Source organism: Rhagoletis pomonella, unplaced genomic scaffold (assembly GCF_013731165.1).
Source record: "Rhagoletis pomonella isolate Grant_MI unplaced genomic scaffold, Rhpom_1.0 Rhpom_scaffold_00008, whole genome shotgun sequence".
Taxonomy (NCBI): Eukaryota; Metazoa; Arthropoda; class Insecta; order Diptera; family Tephritidae; genus Rhagoletis; species Rhagoletis pomonella.
Window position 1 is genome coordinate 39,101,722 of NW_023458562.1, and position 25,608 is coordinate 39,127,329.

General features: G+C 34.5%; 1 protein-coding gene across 1 annotated transcript in view; it reads right to left on the reverse strand.

Moving 5' to 3' along the window:
- Positions 1-744: 744 nt before the first annotated feature.
- LOC118744850 (hemicentin-1) overlaps positions 745-25,608 on the reverse strand; it is a gene marked incomplete at both ends in the record, with an annotated part of 365,034 nt that continues 340,170 nt past the window's right edge. The window contains 4 exon segments of the mRNA XM_036478225.1: positions 745-1,164; positions 14,422-14,550; positions 23,406-23,725; positions 23,948-24,265. Coding sequence (XP_036334118.1) covers positions 745-1,164; positions 14,422-14,550; positions 23,406-23,725; positions 23,948-24,265 — 1,187 coding nt within the window.

A 25,608-nucleotide genomic window follows, 5' to 3' on the forward strand; every position in this document is an offset into this window, starting at 1 on the left:
GACCGCTCCTCTCTCAGATTAGTAGTCGGGGTAATCACCGGACACTGCCTGATGGGCACACACGGAAAAAGGTTGGGATACCTCACCAACGATTTCTGTCGCAGTTGCAGAGACGAGGAGGAGGTGGAGACCATCGAACACTATCTCTGCCACTGTCCCGCCCTGTCCAACATGCGCAACCAATTCTTCAACAAGTACTTTGTAGATTGTTTAGCCGATTTGAACTCGGCGAACGTTCTCGACTTTTTGTGCTATATAAAACGCACTCGGTGGTTCAATTACTAAGGGAGGGAAAAAAACAAATGGCTTCGGCCAGTGGTATCACAACGGGCTTTTCCAGCCCACGTGTGCTCCGCGTTCTGCGCGGGGCAGCCACTCTAACCTAACCTAACCTAACCATTGGGCTGCCATAAACAATGTCACCGTATTATACATATATATGTATGTATGCGTATTGGGGTGGTCAGAGAATGCTTGTTAATGCATGGGAAAAAACAACTTTTCGGATAAATGGTACAGATTTTTTGAAAATAAAATTTTTTCGATCAGAAAGCTCTGTTTCTCTTCAGGAGATTTGCAATAATAATACCCAATTTGTTTTTTAATTATCTTTACGTACTAACTATATTTTTTAGGTCCGCCAATCTCCTAGAAAATGCAATGAGGGGACCAATAAAAAATTTGAATCTTAATTCTGTAAGTAGAAGTAGCTCACATTCTTTCCTTTTATGCACGAATACTCACCACATCTCCATATCCACCCACGCCGTTGGTACCCGTCGGTGGTGAATGCGGTTGCTGCTGGTGGTGCTGATGTTGGAGTTGTTGTTGTTGTTGCTGTTGCATTTGTAGTTGTTGTTGCTGTTGTTGCGCCGCACATAAAAGTGATGCTGCCGCCGCAGCAGAATGTGGAGGCATACTCATACATAGTAGTCCACCGCTAGCGCTGACTGTCTGCATAAGTCCATTGCTGCCCGCCGGCAACGCAACGTTAGGTGGCAGGGACTGCGATTGCGCTGCGCTAATCACTTTATGCGCGAACAATGGTGGTGTTGGAGTGAAGGTGGCCAGTTGCGAGGGATGTGACATTGTGACACCAGTGATGGTGGTTTGTCCGCCGAACATTGGACTCGTAGAGTACATCGGATGATGAGCCAAATCGATCTATGTGAATTAAAAAGTAAAGCAACAGAAAGGAAAATGAAATATGAGGGTGTGTATGAAATATTATACAAATGTATTAGTATGTGTGCATGTAATTACGCGTTGACTTTAATTAGTTATTAATGTGTCGATCGATTAATGCGGCAACAACGAATGTGGCTAAGTTTGGCGTTTGTGCTGACGAAATGACGGGCTGTTGTGAAAATCTCATCAGAAGATACACAAAAATTCATTGTACTTATGCATATGGTATATTTGATTAAATTTTGTATGTGACATTAGTAATTGGCAAACAATCATATACACAAAAGAACATGCATTCATTTACGTTTGTTAGACAAAGTTATATTCACAAAAGCTGGAATGAATGCACAGACAAGATATTAGTTACATTAATTTACAAATAACTTTATTTTGGTCGCTCAGCAAACCCATTTTATTTAAATAAATTTGTAAATCCTTCTCACTAAAACACAAAATAACATCCATCAAACTAACAACGGCTATATAACTTGAAGGTATACAAACAGGAGTTCAGTTTAGTATAAGAAAAATGCAAAAATTTCGGGAACAGAAAATGTCGCATGAGCCATCGAACGAAAGAAAAATTGTTGCTTTCAACGTGAGAGTACACCAGTTTAAAGCAAATTATTTTATAAAATTTGTTTAAACCCCTAAAAAAATTAAAAATTAATTTTGCACTGCCTTAGTAGTTTTTCAACTATAAACGTATGTTTTTTGAATATAGGGAATTTTTAGTATGACTACATGCTCTATGCATCTCTGTGTGTGAGACAAAAACTAACCTAAAAACGGTTCTGGAAGAACCCAAATCCGACTATAAAAGAACCAAAAAACGGTTCCGGAAGAATCGGAAAATGATTCTGAAATAACCGAAAAAATTAGCAAAAAGAGCGGAAAAAAGTACAAGAATCCGAGGGGAACCCCGTTGTAAAATTGTTCCTTCTCTCGAAAATTTCCCATAAATCCCTTAAGGCGCCCTTTTTTAAAATTGGGATATAGAGAGATTTTGAGGGCGGAAAATGCAAAAAAGGAGAACTATTTCAGCCATAAATAGGACATTTCGTTTTTAGGCAAACAGGTGGACTTTTGCTCCTAAAGGAGGACATAATAAAACAGTAAAAGTACGCTTTTAGACAGATATGACTTTCTAAGTATGTAATTAACTATGTTTTTTTCTTTTTAATTATGATGTTCTTCTATTTCGTTTAAATGACTGCAAGTTATTTGTCTATTATTTGCATTCATGTGTTGGTCTTAATTGCTTTCGTTAAAATAAGCTTTATATAATTTAGATATTCGTGAGTGAAATCATTTTTAAATATTTACCCACTGTAGCAATTACTCTAAGTATAAACCACAAGAAATGTAAAACGACGTTCCTAATATGTGGAAATAGGAATACTCACTAATAAATATGCAAAAATAAAAATGTTTGGTCTGGGTCCATTTCTATACCTCGTTAAAACCTACAAAACATGTGTGGAGTGCTTTCTGAAGTGAAATCGATCAGCCTCCGTCCGATATCGGAGATTTCGTCGTGGAATCTGAACTTTTTGTAAAGAAGTTGTGCTCCCAGGATTGTTTAAGAAGTCGAGTTATTTTTTCTGTCGTGTCATGGGCGCAAATGAAGCAGATGTTGAAAAGTTAATGACTGCATTCGACGATGGAGTAACTTTCCCACCACAAATCTGACACCGAATTTGCACTCCTTTACGTGAGAGATGTAGTAATTTATTTTATGATGGGGATGCAAGTGTTTCATTTACTCAACGTTCTTAATTATGGTCTCGGAGATTGCAAGTGCATGAATTCAAAACATTTTTCGTGAAAGTTGTTATGGGGTCTCATCCGAGGCTTTGTTTTAATCGCTTATGTATCATCAGTTAGCACGAAAGAGTGTAATTTTCCTTATCTTTCCTTCAGTCCTTCGAACAGAGGAACACATACTGTGTTTTCGTTTTTGCTTCTTTTCTTTAATATTTCGAAGAGAATTTATCTAAAATTTCGAAGTGATGAAAGTCCATCCAAACTCATACCACTCAAAGAACTAGTCAGCCTTCACATCAATTTATATCCCTTAAACAACTGGAATGTTATTGGCTTTTCGATTCAGGGTGGCATATGTGTGTGTGTGTGTTCATGAGTAATGCTATAAGAAAATTTCTATAACAATGTTTTATGGAAAATAATTTCATTTGCGTACATATGATAATTGAATGAACATGTACTGTTGGTGCAAAATTTCAGACAAGTAATAATGCAGTATTTTATATGTTAACTGAAATGTAAATGCATGTGAACCAAAAGCATTGTAGATAGATTTGATGTAATCAAGATGATAATTTCTAATTTACATGTCATAATTACCGAAAGTAAAACTCATAAGTACAAAAAAGAGTAATTAAATATCACATTAACATACATACAAAGAAGTGAGTAAGTATTAGAGAGCTTAATGAAATTCATTTTGAATATCAAAGGTATAAATGTCAAAGTTAGATTATAGTAATTAAGAATGTTGATTATATAAACAACGAAATAATTTTACTATGCACATATCGCATATTTCCTGCCAAGAGTGTTGTAATCCAAAATAATACAAAATTTATTGTTACATTTTCAAGAAAACGTGTGTTCGTCTATGAACATACACGATACATGGCGTATGAGTAACCTCCTTTCTGGTCATATCTAAATATACATAGTATAAAGGAGAATCTCGAAAACTACTGAACGGATTTGGGCGAATTTTCTCTGTATCGATAAGAGAGTGGCTTTTGGTATTTATAATTTCTATAGGGTGGCCACCTGTCTGAAAAATTATAAGATCCGCACCGTTCGTTGGACTACAAAAAATTAGGGGTCAAATGTAACGGATTGGCCACTATACAAGCATTAAGTAATGTTTTATTTTTTTGAGTAGGGTTTGCAGCTGTTAAGAAAATTATTATATTCAGTCTTAATATGTGAAGCCATCACTTCTGCACGGTCACTGCCAAAGTCTTTTCAGACTTAGCCTCTAGAAAGGAACCCTTCGTTGAATTACCAAACGTGAGATGTCAAATGAAAGGGCTTGGCCTCTAGTTCATCAATGTATTATGTTTTGAGTATGGTTGCCACATTTTTAAAAATTATAAGATCTTCACCGTTCGTTGCACTTAAAATGAGGTACCAAGGGAAAGGATATGGTTTCCGGAAGTGCAATAAGCTTTTAATTTTGTGAGTGGCATCCTTTGTCAATGACATCAGATATGTACACTTAATTCAATTATCAAAAATGGGATATCCAATCAGAGAGCTTGGCCTCCGGATATGCAATAAGGTGTTTTTTGAATAGGGTTGCCACTTGTACGAAAAATATAAAACGTGGGATGTTGGTTGGACTTAACAGTGAACTGTCACATGAAAGGACTTGGCCTCCATATATGCAATAACGTTTTAATAAATTAAATTTAAAAAATTATATTAAACAACCCCATTAAGTTTGAGGCCGTTCTGTTTTGTTTGAAAACCATTGTGAAAAAACAAAAATAATTTATAAATGGTAGAAGTCATATATATGTATGATTTTTGAATATAATTGTTATAAGACCATAAATGACAAAAAAAATAACTTAAGGACGAGCACACCTAAAAGTTAAACATTCGAAAGATAGAGAATTATTTACAAAAACTAACAAAACCAACAACCACATGATCAAGTGTAAATAGCAGCGGAGTAGCTGCGATTGGTTTGGTTTGGCTCAGATGGGAAAAAGTGGAAAAAACAGTTTATTAGGCGAACTTAGCACAGTGTGTAGGCCACTGACTGAGTCAGCTGGAATCGTTGGATCGAATCCCACAAAAGAAGTCTGATGAGGAGTTGTAGTAATTTCCGAAATAGCAGCTTTAACTTCTTCCGTTTATAAATTATTGTTGTCTTCCCACAATAGTTTTTATTAAAAAAACAGCCTCAAGCTCAATAAGATTGTTGAATATAATTGCTATGAGGCCATTAATAACAAAAAATAAAATAAAAAATTAAAAAATTAAATAACTAAAATAATCTGATTTCCGATTACTAAGATTACACTGGAATCAATGAAAGCTCTTTTGTTTTTGTTGGTTTTTATCTTCCGTTAATTAACTTATAAAAAAATTGTACAAATTAAAAAAATAAAGAAGTAAAACAAATGAGTAAAAGAATGGGGAAATTTATTCCTGTGACCTCGTCGCTCTAGATATTGCAAGTGTTGAAATTCGCATGCTAATAGCAGGTGAAATTTTGAAAGAATTTTTTAAATCGATTTATTAATTTTAGCCACATGAATTAACTTTTTAAAACAATTTAACATAAAACGCTGCACGTGAAATTTTTCAATAAAATTCTTATTTTATCTCCTTAAATAATATAAATTAAATAATTAAAATGATAGCCTTAGTTGATAGATAGGCAACCCTTCTCAGAAAAACATGCCAGTGTTAAAACTTGTCCAAACACCTTCTGTTTGATACCCAAATTGTGATATTAAATAAGCAGACATTGTTTTAATAAACGTAATTGTAACTTTTTAGGAAGGTGGCAACCCCACTCCGAAATATTTTTTTAATCTCTTTAAACGGTTTTTGTTTTACTGTAGAAATTTAAGTATGCTGTGGAGCTTTTAAATTATAATAAATTTTCATATAGTTATCTGGCAACTCTGATTTTATATTTTTTTCCAGAAATTTTCTAAAGATACTTAGTAGAATGGGAGAAAATAAAGCAAAACCGTTAAGTTAATACGTTTATAATTTTTTGACACCGGTACTTTTCGATATACCACGGATTTTGATACCTTAGATAATAAGCAATGCCATAAACATTTTTTTCAACAATTTTGGCCACTTTTTCTCTTTTCTGGCACACTGTGAGCTTTACCGATTCCCAACAAGCATTTCAGTAAATGTTTTTAAAAATAACTTAAAGTAAGTTTGCTATAATAAGCGTTAGATAAGCATTTTTAATATTAAGCTTACTAAAAGTTTTTTCAAATAAACCTTTAATAAGTTTTGAGAGCGAATGTTTATAAATAACTTAAACTTATAAATGAAATGCAAATGCCAACGACATGAAGTAAATATAACATTTTTTCAATCGTAAGTGACGTGTTTACGTTTTTTAATATATATTATTAAAAGAAAAAATTAAATAAAACCGATGCGGTAAAAAAAATCCAATCCAGGACCCGCTGCGCTAATCGGTGGAGCATTCGAGTCTTCAAATGATGAGTTCTCCTTATCCTTTCTTAGTTTAACATTCTATTAAAAATGTATTAAATTTTTTTCAGAAAAGTTCATCAATGAGAATGGCAACGATGAAGCGGAATATATAGCTGCATCGTTTTTCCAATTTGCCAATAACCGCATGTAATTGCAAGCACGCAACAAGATGTAATAATTAACTTTTTTATGGTTAATCTTTGTGTGTTATCGTGAATTTGTATGCTAAAATGTCTATTCCCTATTTATATTTTCGCGACTGTAGATGAGTCCGCCGAAAATTCGTATTTCTTTTAGTTTCTAGATGTTTAGCAATCTATGTATGAGTTTTTAAAGAAATATCTTTAAATAACGGGTTATAAAAATGTTAATGAAAAGCTCTCTTTTGAAAATTTTTAGTAAGTTTATATTCATACGCTTATAAACAACTTTTTTTGAACCTTTATTATAAGTTTACACGTTTACGCTTATAAAATGCTTTCTTTAGAACATTTATTACAAATTTATATTTCTACGCTTATAACCAATGTTCCTTTTCGATTATATTACGCTTACTTTCAAGCGTTTTACAAACAAAAAATCAACGTTTTGTAAGCTTAATGTTTATAATTGAAAACTTAAAAAAAACTTTCTTTAAGTTTATTTTGCTTGTTGGGTTACTAGTACCTCATCAGAACAAAATAAAAAAAATAAAAAATTTTAAGCCGCTTTTCTTCAGTTTTTGGTTTTTAGATTATGACACTCGTGGAGAAAACGTGCGTAATGTATATTAACAAGTGTAAATGAAATGAATAAAAATTGTCACTCGATAACATTCGAGCAGATTATTACAGGTTTGCTGGGCGAATAAACAGTATTAGTATACTATGAGTGGAGACTAATTATGTAATGCCTAATTGTACCCCATGGATATAAATTCAGGTCTACTGTCTTCAGAAATTAGTTGCGAATACTTTCGCGAAGAGTATTATCAAACACAAAAAAAATACCTCGATGTTAGTAAAATAAATTTGTTACTTAAAAGTAATGGGGATGAATTATAAATAAATCACTCCCGTTAGAATTTCGGTAAAAGAGATTTATAAAAATTTTTGCAAAAATTCTCAAAAGAATTAATTTTTGATGCCAGGATATTATTAGGAATTACATAGAGTATAGTTTGCAAAAAGAAGTTACTTTATAAATATAGAGAAATATGAAAGATAAGCGGAATTATGTACCGTCAGAACTTATTGGCGCTACCAAATACCGAAAACATTCATCTCTTATTTCGAGGATAAATGCGTTTGGTTTAGCTTAATTTGCATTTAGGTCGAACTGGTTTGTGTTTGGTTTAATTTAATTTGCACTTACTTTAAACTGAGTCCAAATAAATGTGCACATTTTGGTACTCAGACGCCATGGTATGCGAGTAAATTATGCAGGAATGAAGATCTTGGTTAAATTTCTTATTACACATGGCATTTGTGGGGACTTTTTAATATATTTTTGTACATTTTTACAAAACTCGTATTACAAAGCTCAACGCCAAAAGGCATGCACTTGATAACTTGTATACCAACCACGCACGCACGGCGTATGAGTGACAATATCTACTATCCAAGATCCATCAATATTTATTGTTACTAAAATGATTAATTTTATGAAGAGTAAAGTTGAATTTAGTGGGACAGAAATTAAATTATTGTTATTATTTAGTAAGCTTAATAGTTACTCTAAGTCGAGAGGATATTAGAAGGATATTTAGTACTCAAAAATAATTAAAATTTTTGCTGTTTTTAATAGCCGCCAAGGTCGAAAATTTGAACGGCTCCCAAATCGGTTTACTTTGGCTTTAAAAATAAGGAGAGTAATTACAAGTTTCTTTGTATGATGGCCAACCAAACATAATACATCGCTAATTTGATAAAAGGCTGCGACGAATGATGCAGATTGCATACGAAATGCAAGAATGTACCGCGTGATAAAATAATATCGTCTCTTTATTCTATGTCGTATTTAATTGTCAATTGAAACCTTAATACGCAATTCTTCGGTTTCGAGTCCGAACTCAGACAGTCTTTCCGTAGAGGAGCGGTTTTAAGTTTATCAGTGTGTATTCGGAGTAAAACCTTTTCTTTCCAAGGTCATCCCTATTATTTCATAAATCAGTAGTAGCTCTTTACTGCAATCGCCAGTATTTTCTTAATTTTAAGTAGCTTTTCTAACTTTGCTGTGCACACAATATCTAATTCCTATGCAGTCATGCGAAAGTAATCACAAAAACAATAACAGCGCAAGTGGTCTTAAATTTGCCGTTAATCTTTTGTTTACGCCATGTATGATCTTTCCGCAATTTTGAGGTGAGCGGTAAGTATTTACAAATCTTTCTAAGAATAACCACATTGTGGGGTACTAAAATCTACCCGATAGTTACTATAACAACAATAGCCGTAACAATGCCAACCACGCGTACATTACCATGAGAGGAGTGCATTATTACGATACTAAACGGAGGACAACTGTAAAATTTTACTCACTAAACAGCGAAAATTCGAAATAGGAAAACTAGCGAAGGCGAGAAGTGCAAGCAGAAAGAAAGGCGAGCAAGTGTCCAAGGTGGATTGGGTACAGGTACCTAGGCCGGTCCGCTGCACCAAACTGCTTTAGGTAACTACAAAATGGATATTTGTATTCAAGTAGAAGATGCTGTGGGCGAATAAATTTTAGTCGGAATATGTATTTGTGTGTGTGAGTTGGGGAATAAAATACGCTTGTTGAACAGTAAAACTCAGATTTCGGCATTGTATTGCACTTCTAGTGTGATAAAAATGCAGCACTAACTTTCCGAGCAAACAAAGGGACAAAAATAAAATCGTGCCAGCAGCAGCTCATAAAAGGACACAAACGAATAAGTACATACTTTGAGATACGCGTATGTATGCATGTATGTGTAACGAAAAAGTGTGGCACTAAGCTTTTTCTCTTCATGTCCTGTAAATGGAAAGAGTATGCAAGGTTGTGGGAGTTGTCGTTGTGGGAGCAAAAGGACATGGAAGGACAACTGCAATTGCAATTTAACTTGCCAAGCAGCAGTATTATGTGCTCATATTACAGCAAAAATAAAAACAACAAACACTGTACACAATGCTATGGGCAAAAACAAATGAAAAGCAAGCAAAGAGCAGCACGCAACCAAGGCATAGATGGGGATACTGTGGGAACAACTAGAAATTTTTCTTCAGCATAGCGCTTCGTGTTACCCGCAATCAGACCGCAATAACAGGCAAACAGCTAAGCACCGTGTATGGAGTTTGCCATTCACAGTTGCGCAGACAAACAGGTGTAGAAAGTTGATGCAATGATTGCAATTGGATGCGAGCAAAATGCAGGAAAAGAAGTGATTGCTACTGTGCAAAAAAAGTGTTAGGTCGTGCAAGGCACTGCCGGCTTTAGTTTTTGTTTTTATCTCACCAGTTGTATGCAGTTTTGGTTTGTTTATACCTCTGCACTTTAATACGCCGCAAAACTAAACGCAGCGCGCTATATTTGGGTGTGCCACAATAGTAGCTTTTCTTTAGTTGTGTTCTTCTTAAGGCCGATCCACATTGAACTTTCGCGTGGGCGTTGGTGTTGGCGTTGATTTACAGCTGACTATAAATACACACAATTAGTCTCTTCCTTTGAACTTCGGACTAAAACCTGTGGAACTGTCAAACTACAATTTTACGCTCTCAAATGAGAGTAAAAGGAGAACAGATGCAGAAGTGCATAGGAACGCAAAAGCACTATTTCCTGTAAAAACGTCAGACGGTTTGTTTACATGTCATTGGTACTACACTGATTTGGCTGAAATATCACTGAATAATTATTAAAATCTATACATATTCAAATATTTCGTTGTTTACTTCCATTTTTTAACAAATATAAGGTTCTTTGCTTTCGCCGCTTTCTGTTTTTGTTTGCACATGTAAATCAGCTGATCGTTTGACACTTTTCATGAACTTACAGGAAAAAAAACTACGGACTAAATCCTGTAACTTCTGTCTAGGAACAGTTGCTCAGTTACTCTCTCAAATGTGTTCCCACTTACAGGTTTTATGTCAATAGGAACGACTTCCTGTAAGTTCTGACTAAATCCTGTAAACCGGACTGCTATTGGAACAGACTAAATTATATGGACATGCCCACATATCAACGGCAACGCCAATGCCAAAGTTAACGCATACAAAAAAATTGGCATCTCTCATCTTTGTGCGCGCATTGTCAATCAGCTGTTGCAAATAAATAAAATGATGTTAAATATTTTTAATTTTTAATCAAATGTGGGCACGAAATATCGTTTTTCATGCAATTATTGATGTGAAATATTAACTTATCTGTCGTTAGTCTATTAATTTAGTGGTCAAAGCATTCGCTGCCAAGCGCTCATTGTTGCAAGCATACTTTTAACGTGCGTTTTGTCAAACCAACGCCAACGCCAACGCCAGCGCGAAAGTTCTATGTGGACAGGCGCTTGTTTATTGCACTATGCCGCTCGTACATTTTGTTAGTGTTTCTATGCAATAGATAATAAATTTTTTTTTCTTAAGGGCCTTAACTATTAAATGCCATGTTTGGAAAATATGTAAAATTGATTTCTGCAGCTCGACTTGCATTTTTCACTGCAGTAGCGGTTTTGACCAAACCGATTGCCCGAGCTTAATTTCGAAGATATTTTTCAAGATGGTTGCCACCAGGGCTGCCAACTATATTTAGCTATGTATTGCCTTATTGAGGATAGAAAAGTGCCAAAATGTGCCAAATAGAAAAATAAAAGTGCAAAAAAGGTGTAATTTTTTTAATTCCACACATTCTTTAAACAAAAGTCTAATGCCAAAGTAAGATAAACCAGTTGTATAAGCTATAGAAATAAGAACATTTTAGTTGAGAAAAAGAAGTTCACGCAAAGGATTTCACTGAAATGTATTGAATTACTATTTTTTAAAAGTGCCCTTTTATGTCAAATTGAAAAACTAAGTGCCAATCGAAGTAAAATATGGCCAAAATTACACCGTTTGAGCCAAGTTGGCAGCCTTTTTTGCCACTTGTTTGAAAATGAAATTTTGTACACAGATGGTTTATGACCTGTAGCTCGTTTCTGTAACAATTCTCTACCAAGGCGAATTGAGATATGAATTCGCCGCCTTGTTCTCTACTGCTAATGAGTAGTAGAGAATGACGTATATTCTCTACCAGTAGAGAAATAATCGGTAGAGAAGAGTTACAGAAACGAGCTACTGGATTGAAAAATAGGCTACTTTTTAAACCGCTTCCCGATCAAAACTAAATTTGGCAATTTTGGTCTTAGACTGAAATTAATTCCGATAGCGCAAGGCCCCTCCCATACAAATTGGAATTTTCATAATACATATGTATATACATACATATCTCAGGAAGTATTTGTGGGAGAGAACTGAAAGTTTCATATTACATATCTCTTCAAATATTTGGGGTAGAGTACTTAAGCTCGGTATGGAGATATATTTATTTATATGTATGTATGTGAAACCAATCCCATACTCAAAGAGAAAAATTAGGGTTATTAGACAAGGGGGCGTGGCAACTACCATGCAGATTGATTTTTTTTATGCTGCGTATATCTCGAGGTGTTTATGGTAGAGTACTGGGACTCGATACTGGGAAATATAAAATCAATTCCATACTCATGGAAGAAAATTAGGATTATAAGAAAAGGGGACATGGCACTTCCCCTAAAAATTGACTGTTTCTTGCCACATACCCCTGCAAGTGTTTGTGGAAGAATACAGGAACTTGGAATGGAGTTATGTATAAATTGTATCTATTGCTCATGGAAAAAATGTGAGTTATTAAAAATACAAAAACTTTATTAATACATATGTCGGGAAGAATAGAAAATCTCTTGAAATATTTTAAATTTATTATGGAGATTTATTTTATCAGTGCCGTACTGACAGAAAAAAATTCAGTTAATGGAAAAGGGAGAGCCGGCTTCGGCCATATAATCTAAAGCTCTCATGATGCACCTACCTAGTGAGGCATTTAGCTACAGTACTGAGAATTGGTATTTTATCAAAGCCAGGCTACTGAATTTGAATTAGAATTATTAACAACCCGCCGTGGCTCCTGTCAGAAGGTTAAACGTTCACGCGACGTATCCCTGGAACCATTCCATTTTAAGGTAAACTTAGAGGGATTGATATCTTTCGAATACCTAGTTTTCGGACGAGATTTTATAATTTCATAGTTTTAAACGGTCTAAATACCTTAGCTCGCTAAAAAATAATATTATTAAATTATTTTTCATATTTGCATAGAACCGTGGTGTGAAATAAATAAATAAATAAATAAAAACTTTCACTTTACGACTATCGTCAATTTATTTAAATAAGCTTCCAATCTTTGTATCGCAATGATGATAAAATAATCTACTAACAATCTCAATAATCACAGTTAACTACTATCTAAATATTTAACTTTTCTTATAGGATTTATCGCTTTTAGCATTAGTTGCGACATATTCTAGCAAGAAATCGAAGGTATTGCTTTCTCAAATTTTATATAACATAATAATAGCACCTATCACCTTTAACTTGATTTCTGCAAGAAACAAAGAATATTCCACCCATTATCATTCTTGAAAGGTATGTGACAGAGCCTGAAAACAATCCTTAAATACCAAGATGATTATTATTAGATAATTTCAAACCCGTTATTTTTTTGTTTTAAGTATTTCTTCAATCAAAAATAATCATTAAATTTGGATTTTTATTTTTTCGGTCAAATTTGATCTTTTGTATCTAAAGTTTAATCTTTAAATTTGGAGTTTTATATTTTCGGTGTACTATCTTCGTTATTTTTTGATTTTTATTTTTTTTTTTTATCAAATTTGGTCGTAATTTTTTTTTATTTTATTTTTTCAATTAAGAATAATCGTTTAATTTGGATTTTGTTGTTGTTTTTTTGTATGCGATTGAAATTACCGTAATATCTGCGTCGTTTTGAAATTTTCATTTTATGCTGAGTATACTAACCGCCATTTAAAATGTAATAAATTTACACTAAAGTGGAATATAGTGCTATGAGTTTATACGGAAATGAAAATAAATATAGGTGTATGTGAATAGTTGCTCACCATATACCACTCTACCAGCGGTAAAATACATACCTACATATCTATATATACCCGTATGTATGAATGTATATGTTAGTTTACTTTTACGATTTTATTTTAGTTGCAGATATCCTTGCAATCACAATTTATATGCAGTCAATTTTTTTTTTTTTTTGCATTGATCAGGATATCATCGCCATCAAGTTCAATGGGAGCTTCCGTTTTGTAGCCAAACACGAACACGAACGCAGACAAGGACTACTATTTTCAGCAATTGGGATGGCATTTAGATAAATGGCAGAAAAATCACTTTACTCTGGTTGTGTGTTGTAATATCAGTGCATTTCAACCATAGCAAGGTAAATCAGTTCATAAATATTTGCTCTTGAACAATTCACACTAAGTTGCCTTTGTTCAAAATACTTTATTCCATTTGTCCCCAGAAATTTTCATTTTAAGCCCTTCGTGATTCATACGGACATAACTACTCATAAATTAATCTCTTTTTATTGCTTCAGATTCAATTAAAATCATATTCACTTGACCTATATGTATGTATGTAAGTAAATATTAGTAGTTAGTTTGGTTTATCCCATTTGTCTTGCTCTTATTTTGAAAAATTTTACTGAACATTCATATATGTATGTGTGTATATGCATATGTCTGTATTAATACTCATGCTGTTTATTGTTTTATATCTTCATCGGTTTTATCATTCACACCCGGGTCGAACGTCCAGCCACAAAAGCCACTGCCGTTGTTGTTGCTGCCGCTGCTTGCACTAATGGATGCGCTGCTATTGGTGTTGCTGTTCTTGTTATCGGCCATTGTATGCCAATTTCTTCATTCGGACTATCATCGTCCATCATTTTTATTACCTGTGAGTAGATGTTCGGTTCGGCCCGCTTCAGCTCCATTTGTCGCGGACGACCCAGTGTGGCGCTGCAATAGGGTGCCATGCGTGCACCGCTAGCCGCACCAGCCAATTCGGCGTAGGTTAAATCAGTCTATAAAAATGGTGAAGAAGAAAGAAGATCATATTTTAAAAGGAAATTGTTTTAAAATTTATGAGACTATATTTATAACGAAGTGGAACAAATAATTAAAGTATGAAGCTTTATGCAACTTGGAGCCGTACAATGGTTTCTCCCATATGGATTGAAAGAATTAAAAAATATAAAGCATCGAGATTACAAAGTTTATGTTTGAATATCACAGGCGAATTACCCGAAATAATCAAAAATATAAATACGACCACGCAGGGCGTATGAAACTGGTAGTAGCGTTGAGTAAAATCGACATCTACATGTATTTTGTTATTGCTTTTGGTCTTTAAAGTATCAAAAAGATATTCAGCTTTTTTAAATACGATGCATGTGCAAATATACATAATAAACAGATTAGCGCTTACACATACATGTTAGTGATTGGCGGCCGAGCTTCTCCTCCGATTTGTGGCGTGCGGCTTAGTATTGCCACACAAAGCGGAGGAACCTACAGTTCACGCCGACTTCGAACAGCGATTGTATTTTTATGAGAAACTGTTTTTCATGGCAAAAATGCACTCGGACCAGGGCTTGACCCAGGCGCTGCGGAGTGGAAGCGCGCACTGCTCGCCACCACACTACAGGGGCCGACAGTGACATATACATATATATAAAAAAAGTTAAAAAAAATGGGCGCCACTCTCTTGGTTAAAGGATTTTGCTTCCAAGATCATCGATTAGTCTTTTGCTAGACCCAATAATCAGCGTTTGTGTTCTGATGTGAATAGAATGTTCCAAGAGATGGTTTGAAATCGCTTATTTTTGTAAAAGTAAAGGCTTCACATGAAAACATATTTTGGCAATTCTAAATTTTTCTTAAAAAGTAATAAACAATACTTTACGCTTCAAAGACCACTTGGTATTAAAAAAAATCAAATCAGCTGATCTACTGATACCACCTGTCCAATATACTTTAGGACCACCTTGTCATTAAATTTTCATTACCTGTTTAGCCTTCGAAGTGAAAGCATTCTTTGAGAGGAGGTTGGTGTCATACAAACTTTCGTTCTTGGCGAGTGGTAAAAACAGCTTGACCTATTTTATTTATTACTTACTTTTAAAGTGTGATATGTCGTGAAAAGATATTTTCGAGTTCTATGCATCTTCGACCCAGAGTGGGTCCTAAGTCTACTAATTCTTATAATTAAATTTCTATGCTACTAAACACAACCTTTCATAAAATTAAACATTTTAATAAACTAAAAAGTTACATCGGCTTAAGTCCGAATTCACAGTGCTTAGTTAAACTATTGTCAACTTCACCACCAGCCAGGGTTTAACTATGAATTTATATTCGCCTGAAAATATACAAATTCTAAAAATCAATATTTTTCATATAAATTTAAAATTGGTTCCACAAAAAAACATAAATTTCTCAAGAGTTTAACTATTGGAGCATGCTGGCTTAAACTCGTATTATCTTAGCACTTTGAGTATCAAAATCGATAGTTAAACTATTTTCATTAGTTAACAGCGCACTGTGAATTTTGCCATTAAAGTTTCTATTTCAACTGGACTAAATGCCGATATTGAGAGATAGCTCATACGCCATGGCAAACGAGTATCATAGGCGGACGGGCCTATGAGTGTTCAGTGTTCAAGTTCATGTCTTTTAGCGTTGAGTTTTGAAGAGCGAGTATGTAATAATGCACTCAAATAAACTACCAAAAGTACACACCCATTCCTAGTTTGTTTCATTTATTTCCTGCCTGCGCGAGTGGCTGTTAGCCTTAGTAAGTAAGCCGTAGCAATCCTCGCTGGTTATCTGACTGCATGCAAAAATTATAATTTCCTCTTAGTAACAATGGACTCTTTAAAAAATATACTGTAGGTTTTCTCGGCGGGTAGAAGCAACTTCAATAGTAGACACACACACCTTGGAGAACTGCCATCGTCTCCTTTAAAATCTAGAGCATGACATCTTCTAAAGGTCCTAGTTTTATATGAAGATTATGTAACTGGAGTGATTTCATAAGGGTTGAAAACTGAATCTTGAAAAATGGTAATATAATTACAGTGTACCAAATATTTGTGTTTGTAAAGACAGAAATCTATCAAAGTCGGTAAAGCAAGCGATCAGATATTTTTTGTGCTCTGAACAGGTCTGAAAGTTGTGTTATAAGCAGACTCTCACGGTAAAATTTGCTGTGTGGCATTTTCTCAAGCAGGTTTTAAAATTTATCTGCGCTTAAAAAATTTAAATTTTGTTCTGAAAAAAAGTGCTTAAAGAGTAACTAAATTTAAAAAATCTAAATGTGTAAAAAAATATTTTTTTCAATAGAAAATCTATTGAAAATGCTAGGCCTATGAGCAGAGTTCACACAACTTTTATACAAATTTTATATCTTTTGCATGACTTTAAAGAACACCTGCAGTCTAAAAAATTCTGTAGGAAATTTTTTGAATTGTGTTCACTAACCTTCATGTTCTTAGGATTGAAAACCTGCGTAGACGACCGGAAGTCTACATTTGCGGCAAACCTGAATCTGCATGGAGAGTTATTTAAACAATTGAAAAAACACAGCTACGATAACTATTATAGTATTTATGTATACATTTTTCCATATTTCTTAAAAAAAGGTGACTGTTAAGCACAAAATTTAGGTGAAACAGCATTTACCAAAGCGTGTGCGCCGCATACTGTCTTTTTACATTACACCAACTGAAAATCCTCCGTACGAATAACACCGACCTACACAAGTCACATATGCAAGTACTTATAAGACACATGTTTCGACCCGCGTTGCTGTTTTGGTAATTTTATAGTTTCCTTTCGAATTTTGTAAGTTTGGAATTAAAAAAATCCATCCTTTCCATTAAAGTCGTTAATCAATACTTTGAATTAACTTTTCATAAAAATCGATAAAAAATAATCGACTCCCTTGATCCCTCTCCCATCGCATGAAGTTATCTACCCCACAGGTGTGAGCCTTATGAGAATTTCAGGAATTTTCTCAGCATCAAAACGTTGATATTTATTTTGAGAAAAAATTCGAATCCTTTTTGGTATTTATTTGTCATTACCTCGGCCGTAACTTAAAAAAAGTTAGCTTTTAAGACATCTCACACAACTCGAGCGGTGTAAATGGCCGTATTGTCTTGCAGAAACCGTATGAGGCGCGTTAACTTGCACCGCTGTATGTAAATTAGCTTACTGTGGTCCCTTTAGGCAAGTACTTAATCAATTAAAGTCCACTCACTATACGAAAAAGTGGTTACCATAACCTTCCACGCCGATTTTTCCATTTAAAATTACTTTGTTGGCTTTGCTCCTCTTTTTATCTATTTCATGGACTCTTGTTTGGATTACGGATCATGCCGAATAATCAGGTATCAAATTACACGGTGTTAGAAAATATAAAAGAATTGAACGAACTTTTTAAGCGACCCAGTTCAGATCGTACAGCTGGCCGAGTAATTCACAAAACTGTTTTTTAAATTTTTCTAGCACCTTCAAATTTTCAACTTATTCTTAAAAAAACATTTATACATGGCTTCCAGCACTAGACAATTTTTAGTTCGGTTATTTTTTATTTTTGTTATTTGGACTATTTAAAAAAATATGTAGTAAGTTTTGTGAGGAAATTGTAAGTACGTGGAAAACTTTTGGATCAAATCTGAATTTACACCAATTTTTATTAGTTTTTCCACTTCTACAACATTTTTTTTACCAAAATTCCGAATTCGAAAGGAGTGATTAATACCGCGTAAAACTAGGTACCATTCGTTAAAATCAATCAACAGTTTATGAAGTTATAAAACTTTTTGTTTTATTTTACTTTTTCAACAATTCTATTGAAACCTCAAAGGGAATCCAATCCAACCGATTCAAATTTTCTGTGAAATTACATGGAAGTAATTTTAGGACCTTTTTTTAGAAAATTCATAACTTTCGAATTTGTATATTGATTTATATAAGGTTTGTATAGTCCCTTTTGTTGTGTAGTTAAAATTGATAACATACTTTTTGGTATTGAGTATCGAAGAGGATAATTTATGGAAAGTAAGCAAGCGTTGTTTAGTGTAAATGGATTTAAGATATGCCTTCACCTTGGTCCAATATCGCTCATAGTATAATATGGTTGGATACCATGCCGGTTGCCTTATTATCAAACATTAAAACAAAAACTAGTAAACAACTATTTTTTTGTATACCTATATATACAAAAACAAACTTTCTAAGAAACTGCTGGCTATTAATCGTATAAAAAATCGTTATGTGAACAGTGTTACCCAAATAATACTCGTATGCACATTTGCGTTGTGACGGATCTGGTACTTATAACTATATATATGAGGAACTCTTATTTAGTTTATTATATTATATATTGTTTTTTATTCTTTATTTCGTGGCGCTATCTGAAGGTAAAAAGGTCTTTCGTCCACTTTTTTAATATGTTAAATTTTTTTCCGATACATTTTTATGTACTCGTAAATTAGTAATTTTTCCCCAACTACACGAGCATTGAGTAGAACTAAACTTGCAGTTACGTTACTGGCATTACCATACTTATGACTCTTATCGAAACTGAATTTAGTAGTTCATTAACATTCATGGAAACCTTTCACCAAAAAGGAAAATGGATTGCAAATGCCGCGTGTGAAAACACTTCACATTTCACGTTTTGCGCCAAAATGAAGTGCCGTTGAGAGGTCACTTAGGATGTGGCGATCTAAAGAGCACCATAGAAAATCGAGTGTGTTCGCGGCCATCCTCCCAACAGTCATGCATTCAGTAGTCGATAGAGAGAAAGGAAATGGCGTAGCACTGCGCAAGAAATATCCTTCCAAAGCGAACAATGCGATATTAACCGTGGAAATTATGAGCGCAATAAACAAGGGCGTTCAAGCTATGGCGCATCTCGCCAAGTATGGCTGTCGACAATGGCGCTTTCACTTCCCCCTACACCCATATCCCAATACAGAGCATTGAAACTGTTGCCGCAATGATGCTGGTAATGTTCTTTTGGTCACATTTTTGTTGCCTTGTGAAGTGATTGAAAATGCATTTAGCTATACCACTCTAACACTCGCATACTTAGGTACTTACTAACACATTCAATATCTATATGTATGTATGTAGCTGCGTATGTCATGTACTAAAACAACAAGTAAGTGTAACTGCATTTTGAGACGGACATTAGAACAACGGCTAGCGGTTCCACCAGATAGGAACAAAATTCGAAGATTTTCTCATTTCCTGTTCGACGGTAGTAGTGGCCCACATGAAAGTACATACACACATATATACGCGTACATAAATACTTGTACATAAACTCGCTCAGCGTAGACGCACACAATTTGTTGGCTTGCTGCACCATGCCCCATGCATTATAGATGCTTTTCGGGAATTTTTAATAAATCATGTTAAACCGCGCTGAGCAGCGCTAATGCTGATCATTTCGTTCGGCTGTTATACAGCAATGAGCTCTTTACATCAACAAATGCAATTTAGAGATAATAATGTCTTTGAGAAAAAGCTCTGAAATTTCGTAGGTTTGGGGCATGTATTGCAGATTTGGCTTACTGAATAACGATATCTAAGTACATATGTATATTAGACTGCATCACCAAAAAAAGTTGCGGTTTTTCCGCCGGGATTACAAAATCTATTATATTTTAAGACGTCCACCAAATTATTTGGGAAAAATATTAAGATTTAAGTGAGCTGGACCGATTTGAAAATACCTCCAAAAATGGAGTTTTTTATGAATAAAAATAGTTTCGCAAACAACTTTTTGAAAAAAGTCCCCTCAGATGACAAATTAGATTAAGCTTAAAAAATCTGCATAAAAATATTTAAAAATCTTTTCAACGGAATCGTAAGAATGAGATTTTTGAAGCTGTTTTATTACTTTTTTCAAAGATTGATTTACGAAAAACTATTCTGATTTAGACTTATGGGCTCTCGGTAGAAAGGTATTTTCACACTGTTTTTATTTCTGTCCAAAAAAAGTCATTCGTGTCCCAATTTTTTTTTTTCAAACACCAACACATCTTAATTCAACTTTGAATGACGTTCGTTCGTCCTACCTTTCTCTTTCATCCTTTGAATGAGTTTATTAGCAAATAAATAAAAAGGGTGGGAAAGTACCTTTCCACCGACACCTCTTAAGTCTAAATCAGAAGAGTTTAGGCTCAGTTATTCAAGTTTTTCTTATACCAATCTTAAAAATAAAATAAAAATAAAAAGTTAAAAAACAGCATCAAAAATCTCCTCATTACGATTCCGTTCAAATTTTTTTTTAATTTTTTAAGAATATTTTTATGCAAATTTTTTAAGCTTCAATCGTTTTGTCATTTGAGGGGATTTTTTCAAAAAAAAATTTTAAGAAACAATTTTTATTCATCCTTTCCTTTTTTGGAGGTGTTTTGAAATTGGTCCAGCTCACTTAAATATTAATATTTTTTCGAAATATTTTGGTGGACGTCTTAAAATATAATAGATTTTATAATTCCAATGGAAAAATAGCACCGATTTTTTTTTGTATGGGGAGTGATGCAGTCTAATGTATATACATATGGATGAAACTCTGAATATATAATATATATATATATAGTAATGGAGTATAGAATAAAAAATATTAATTATGTTCGATTACGGCCATGCATGATATGGCGTCAAACGAAATTCGTTACCGCTTTGGATGTGTGCAATCTCATATACTGCAGTGTGTTTTAATTTTGGCAGCGAACTTTCTTCCGAAGAAGTTCGCTCAGCGATTTGATTCTGTTTACACTGTTACAAAGCAAAAGAAATACAATCAAATACTAACAAATAACACTATCGTTAAAACTTTTCTTAAAGTAATCGATAACCTACAGCTCGATGCTTTGCACATATAAATATTTTGTGTAAAAATATTAACATAATGGTACAATTAAATTATCTTGGTGTAAACCAATGAATATTTATAAAGTTTTTTTATATTCTTTTGATATAGTTATTGAATACAATTATAGGAAAAAAAATCAAAGATCTATTATAGGTTTTTCATTTAGCTTGTTGAAGTTGAAATATAGTATATATTATTCCTTTACCGGGGGTAGGTGCCTCCACTTTTAAGTGCAATTTATTAATTTAAACTGTCGTGGATTTGAATGTGCAATAGAAAGAGTGTTAAAAATACGCTTGTAGAAAATGTGCGATTGATCTACACGGTAAATCAATAATTCTCTATGGTGTCCTGTTGTGGCGGCCAACAGTATAAGGGGACATGCATATGTCAAAAGGGTGGAGGTCATGCAAAGGCTTGCGGAATTACACTTGTGGTCAGCTGATTAAGTTAAGTGACATTTTGACCAGTTTTGGCTATTTTTATTTTACTAAAGTCTAGCACATTACATAATCAGCATCATATCGAGCCCTAACCGCCAAAAAGATGTAAGCGACAGTTTTTGTTTATTATATTTTCAATGCATAAATGTATCTAGATACTCTAGGAACATTTCTGAACCAAAAAAAAAATCTGAAAAAAATTTCGCTTACATCGTTTTGGCGCTCAGGGCTCGATATAAATCCACATTTTAAACTTCGCATAAAAATTATAAAAATTCAACAAACTTTAGCAATTACACCCAGAAGTTTTAAACTTTTGATTTAGAAATTTAACAAAACTTTTATGTATACAGTTTTATGCCCATTACATTTTAGTAGGAGAGAGTGAAAATTTTTGACGTTGGAAAATCACGTTGATTTTTAGTAATTCATTAAAACGGCCTCAAGCTCAATAAAATTTTTTGAATATAATTGTTATTAGACCAAAAAATAAATAAATAAACACTTCCATAAAAAAATAATAAACAATATATAAAGGAAAGGGAAATAGCCAAAGAATGTTAAAGTGTCTCTTCCCTATTCATATTTTCTGCGCTGTACATAGATAAAGAGGCGACAAAATGAAATGTCCAGAGCGGCTTATCATATGAAAAATATAAGACGCTTACCAACTCTTTACTTCACATCTTGCTGATCTTATTAGGGCATTTGGATTGTAAAGGAATTTATTTTATGAAATGACTGCGAATAATTTGCTGAAATGCATGAATCCTGCCTTAGTATACATATATTTACATATTTTATGTATATAATAAAAAAGAAAAAATAACTCATTCGTAGAGTTCACTCTTTGATGAGAAAATGCGAAAGGCAAACATTTGCGTTTGTATTTTTTACTTTGCTGTCGTTTGCGCGAAACAACGCCATAACGGTGCTATATGTTTGTTGTAAAAATCTGCCGATTTTCGCACTTTCACTCAAACGCACACAATTTCGCATCAAAGAGTGAACTCTAGTATTACAATTCAAAGGCCAAAGTCTGCATTATTCTTAACGAGATATCAATTTCGCTCGCACAATGAGCCAGCCAGCATCGGTATTTGGAAAGTTATTGTTTGAACACTGTAGAATACTATTCACAAGTTACCGCATTCACGTTGCATAATACATTCCAACAATGACCAAAACTTTGGGATTATCAATTATCCAAATAGCAGCAAAACCATAGAACAACGAAATCGAATAGCAGCGAATCAATGCAAACAAACACATTCGTTTTGGCGGGAACATAATGTGCGACACTTGTTCGCTTAGGCGATAAATTTCTGCTGCCACTCGCGTAAGCTGCACGCAGCCATAAATAAACTTGGTTTGAACCCATGTTGGTCGTTTTGGAATTGCTTTGGAAAATTTCATGCTTTTGTTGTGCTCTGGATTAGCGCTTCGATAATAGTTAGGCCTATTTGATTTCAATTGGCTTTTGTTTCAGCCATGGTTTGAATTTGCTTTGAGCTTTATTGCTCAGGTATGTACGTACCTTGTTTTGTTGCTGATGCGACTGCTGTTGCTGCTGTTGCTGCTGTTGTTGGGCATAGCCGCCCATTTTGCTCACTGGCATCAGCGCATTGTAGTGAATGTACTGCCCATGCGACGGCGGCGGTGGTTGTTGTTGCTGATGCTGCTGTTGAAATTGTTGCAAATGATTCGTCGATGCCTTCTTATCGACAATGGCATATGTTGGCATTATGTGATCATACGACGACGAGGTGATGACGGCGTTCTGCTCCGCTAACGCTGCAGTTGCATAAGCGCGATTATGTCCCTTGGTGGTCCATTCTTCATCATCGTCGCGGCCATCTAAACACATATACATACATACGCGCCCACGAAATAGAGCAAAAATAAAAGAATGTACATATTAACGGTATGTAGGATGACCGTTATTCACGATTAGTATTCTAGCATTTGCTGCTGCAGTGTAAAGTACTGTACCGCCTCAACTGTGTGCATTAGCACCCTACAGCTCCCACATTAAAGTGGCTGTAATTATAATACCTTTTGTTGTGCTAACCAACCCACCTTGTGGTATAATGTCCGGATTCTTGTCTATACTATCCAGGCTGCTCGTCACATGGCAGGTGTCCCGACCGATGCGTATATCCTGTATTGATTGACCATTGTGCAGTGTTCCGATGCTGACGCTGCCATTATTGTTGCCACGCCCACTGGCCGCCGATGGATGCGAATAGTTATTGCGATCGCGTCCAGATGAGCCGCGCATACGGACAATGATGACAATGATGAGCGCCACCAGGAAAATGCTGGCCACAATGCCGACCAGAATGCCGAGAAATGGCCGGATATCCTCGATTACGGGCGCATAGGCGAGTGAGAGGTCTATAACAGTAGCGACAAAATACGATACTAATGTACATATGTATGTATGTATGTATGCATTTACCGGGAGTAGCGATAAAAAAAAGATAGGAATCATTGTTAATGCATTGTTTAGGTATGCTTTTGTATGCAAAGTGGCTGATTGGCTAACACTACAGGACTCGGTTACTACATTTGTTTCCATACTAAGGCTTATTTATATGTACAGAAGAATGTGTGTATGCGTATGATTGATTGCTAGAATGGGAACTTTGGGTAGATGATATTCTTACTTTTGTCTTTTGTTTTAGTCATTGTACTGTGGTTGAATTGCGTAGAAACAATACTAGTTACAGTTGAAAGTTCATAATAACGTGGCAGTGTGTCAAATTTAGCCTTTTTGTAAGTAATAACGACTAAAAAATTCAAAAATTAAAGTTAATTTAGTAAAGCATCTTATAATTTCCGGCTTTTTATGCAAATAAACGTGAGAAATGAACTCGTTTTGTCGGCTTATTTTAGTACAATTTAAGTTTATTCTTCAATTTCCCTGACATGTTAGAAAGGACCGTACAAACTTCAACACAATCGTAAAAAAAAATCAAAATTAGTTTGTGCTGAAAACTGTTCACAAAGAATAATAAACGTGTCAGAACTTGCTTTGTATTGACCTGAAACTATTGCTCGCCTATTTTCACTCATAAGAAATAATTTTAACCAGGAATAGAAAAATCGTTTATTTACATTCTGGGGTTTAATGGGATCCAGTGAATCTTCTTGGCTGCAGTTATAGATGCTCGACTGAAATCAATTCCTACTCTCGGGTCCGAGTTTGCGAACTTGGGTAACGTTTGCCACCTTTGGGGCGGGCAGAAAGATATCGAACTTTAGGAGCGATTCCGATGACCTCAATTTAAATATTCTCAGAAGTCTATAGGTTTGCAGCGGTCAAAAGGTCAGAGGATCTGATAATGCGCTAGTTTTGGGACCTGCCACCTGAAACCTGCTACTAATGAAAAATTCAAAATACCCCTTCTTTTAAAGACGAGCAATGCAAACGTTTTAAGGACTACGATTTGAGCACATATAAATGGTACGTTCGGTCCATCTATGGAAAATGTTCTTCCACAGATGAGATAGACGAGGCAAGGTAAGAATATGTATATTACGCAAACTGCTAGTAGTGGGTAAGAAGTATGTACCATTCGAGATGGATACATCGACTCGATCTTAATTTTTTATGACTTTTCGTTTCCTTCTATTTTTTTTTTTAGTTTTCTCAAGATTTAAAACTCGAATCTTTCAAGATTCCTTAAGTTATTTTTCGAGTTTTCGGAACCTTTCTGTATTTTTAGAATTTCTCA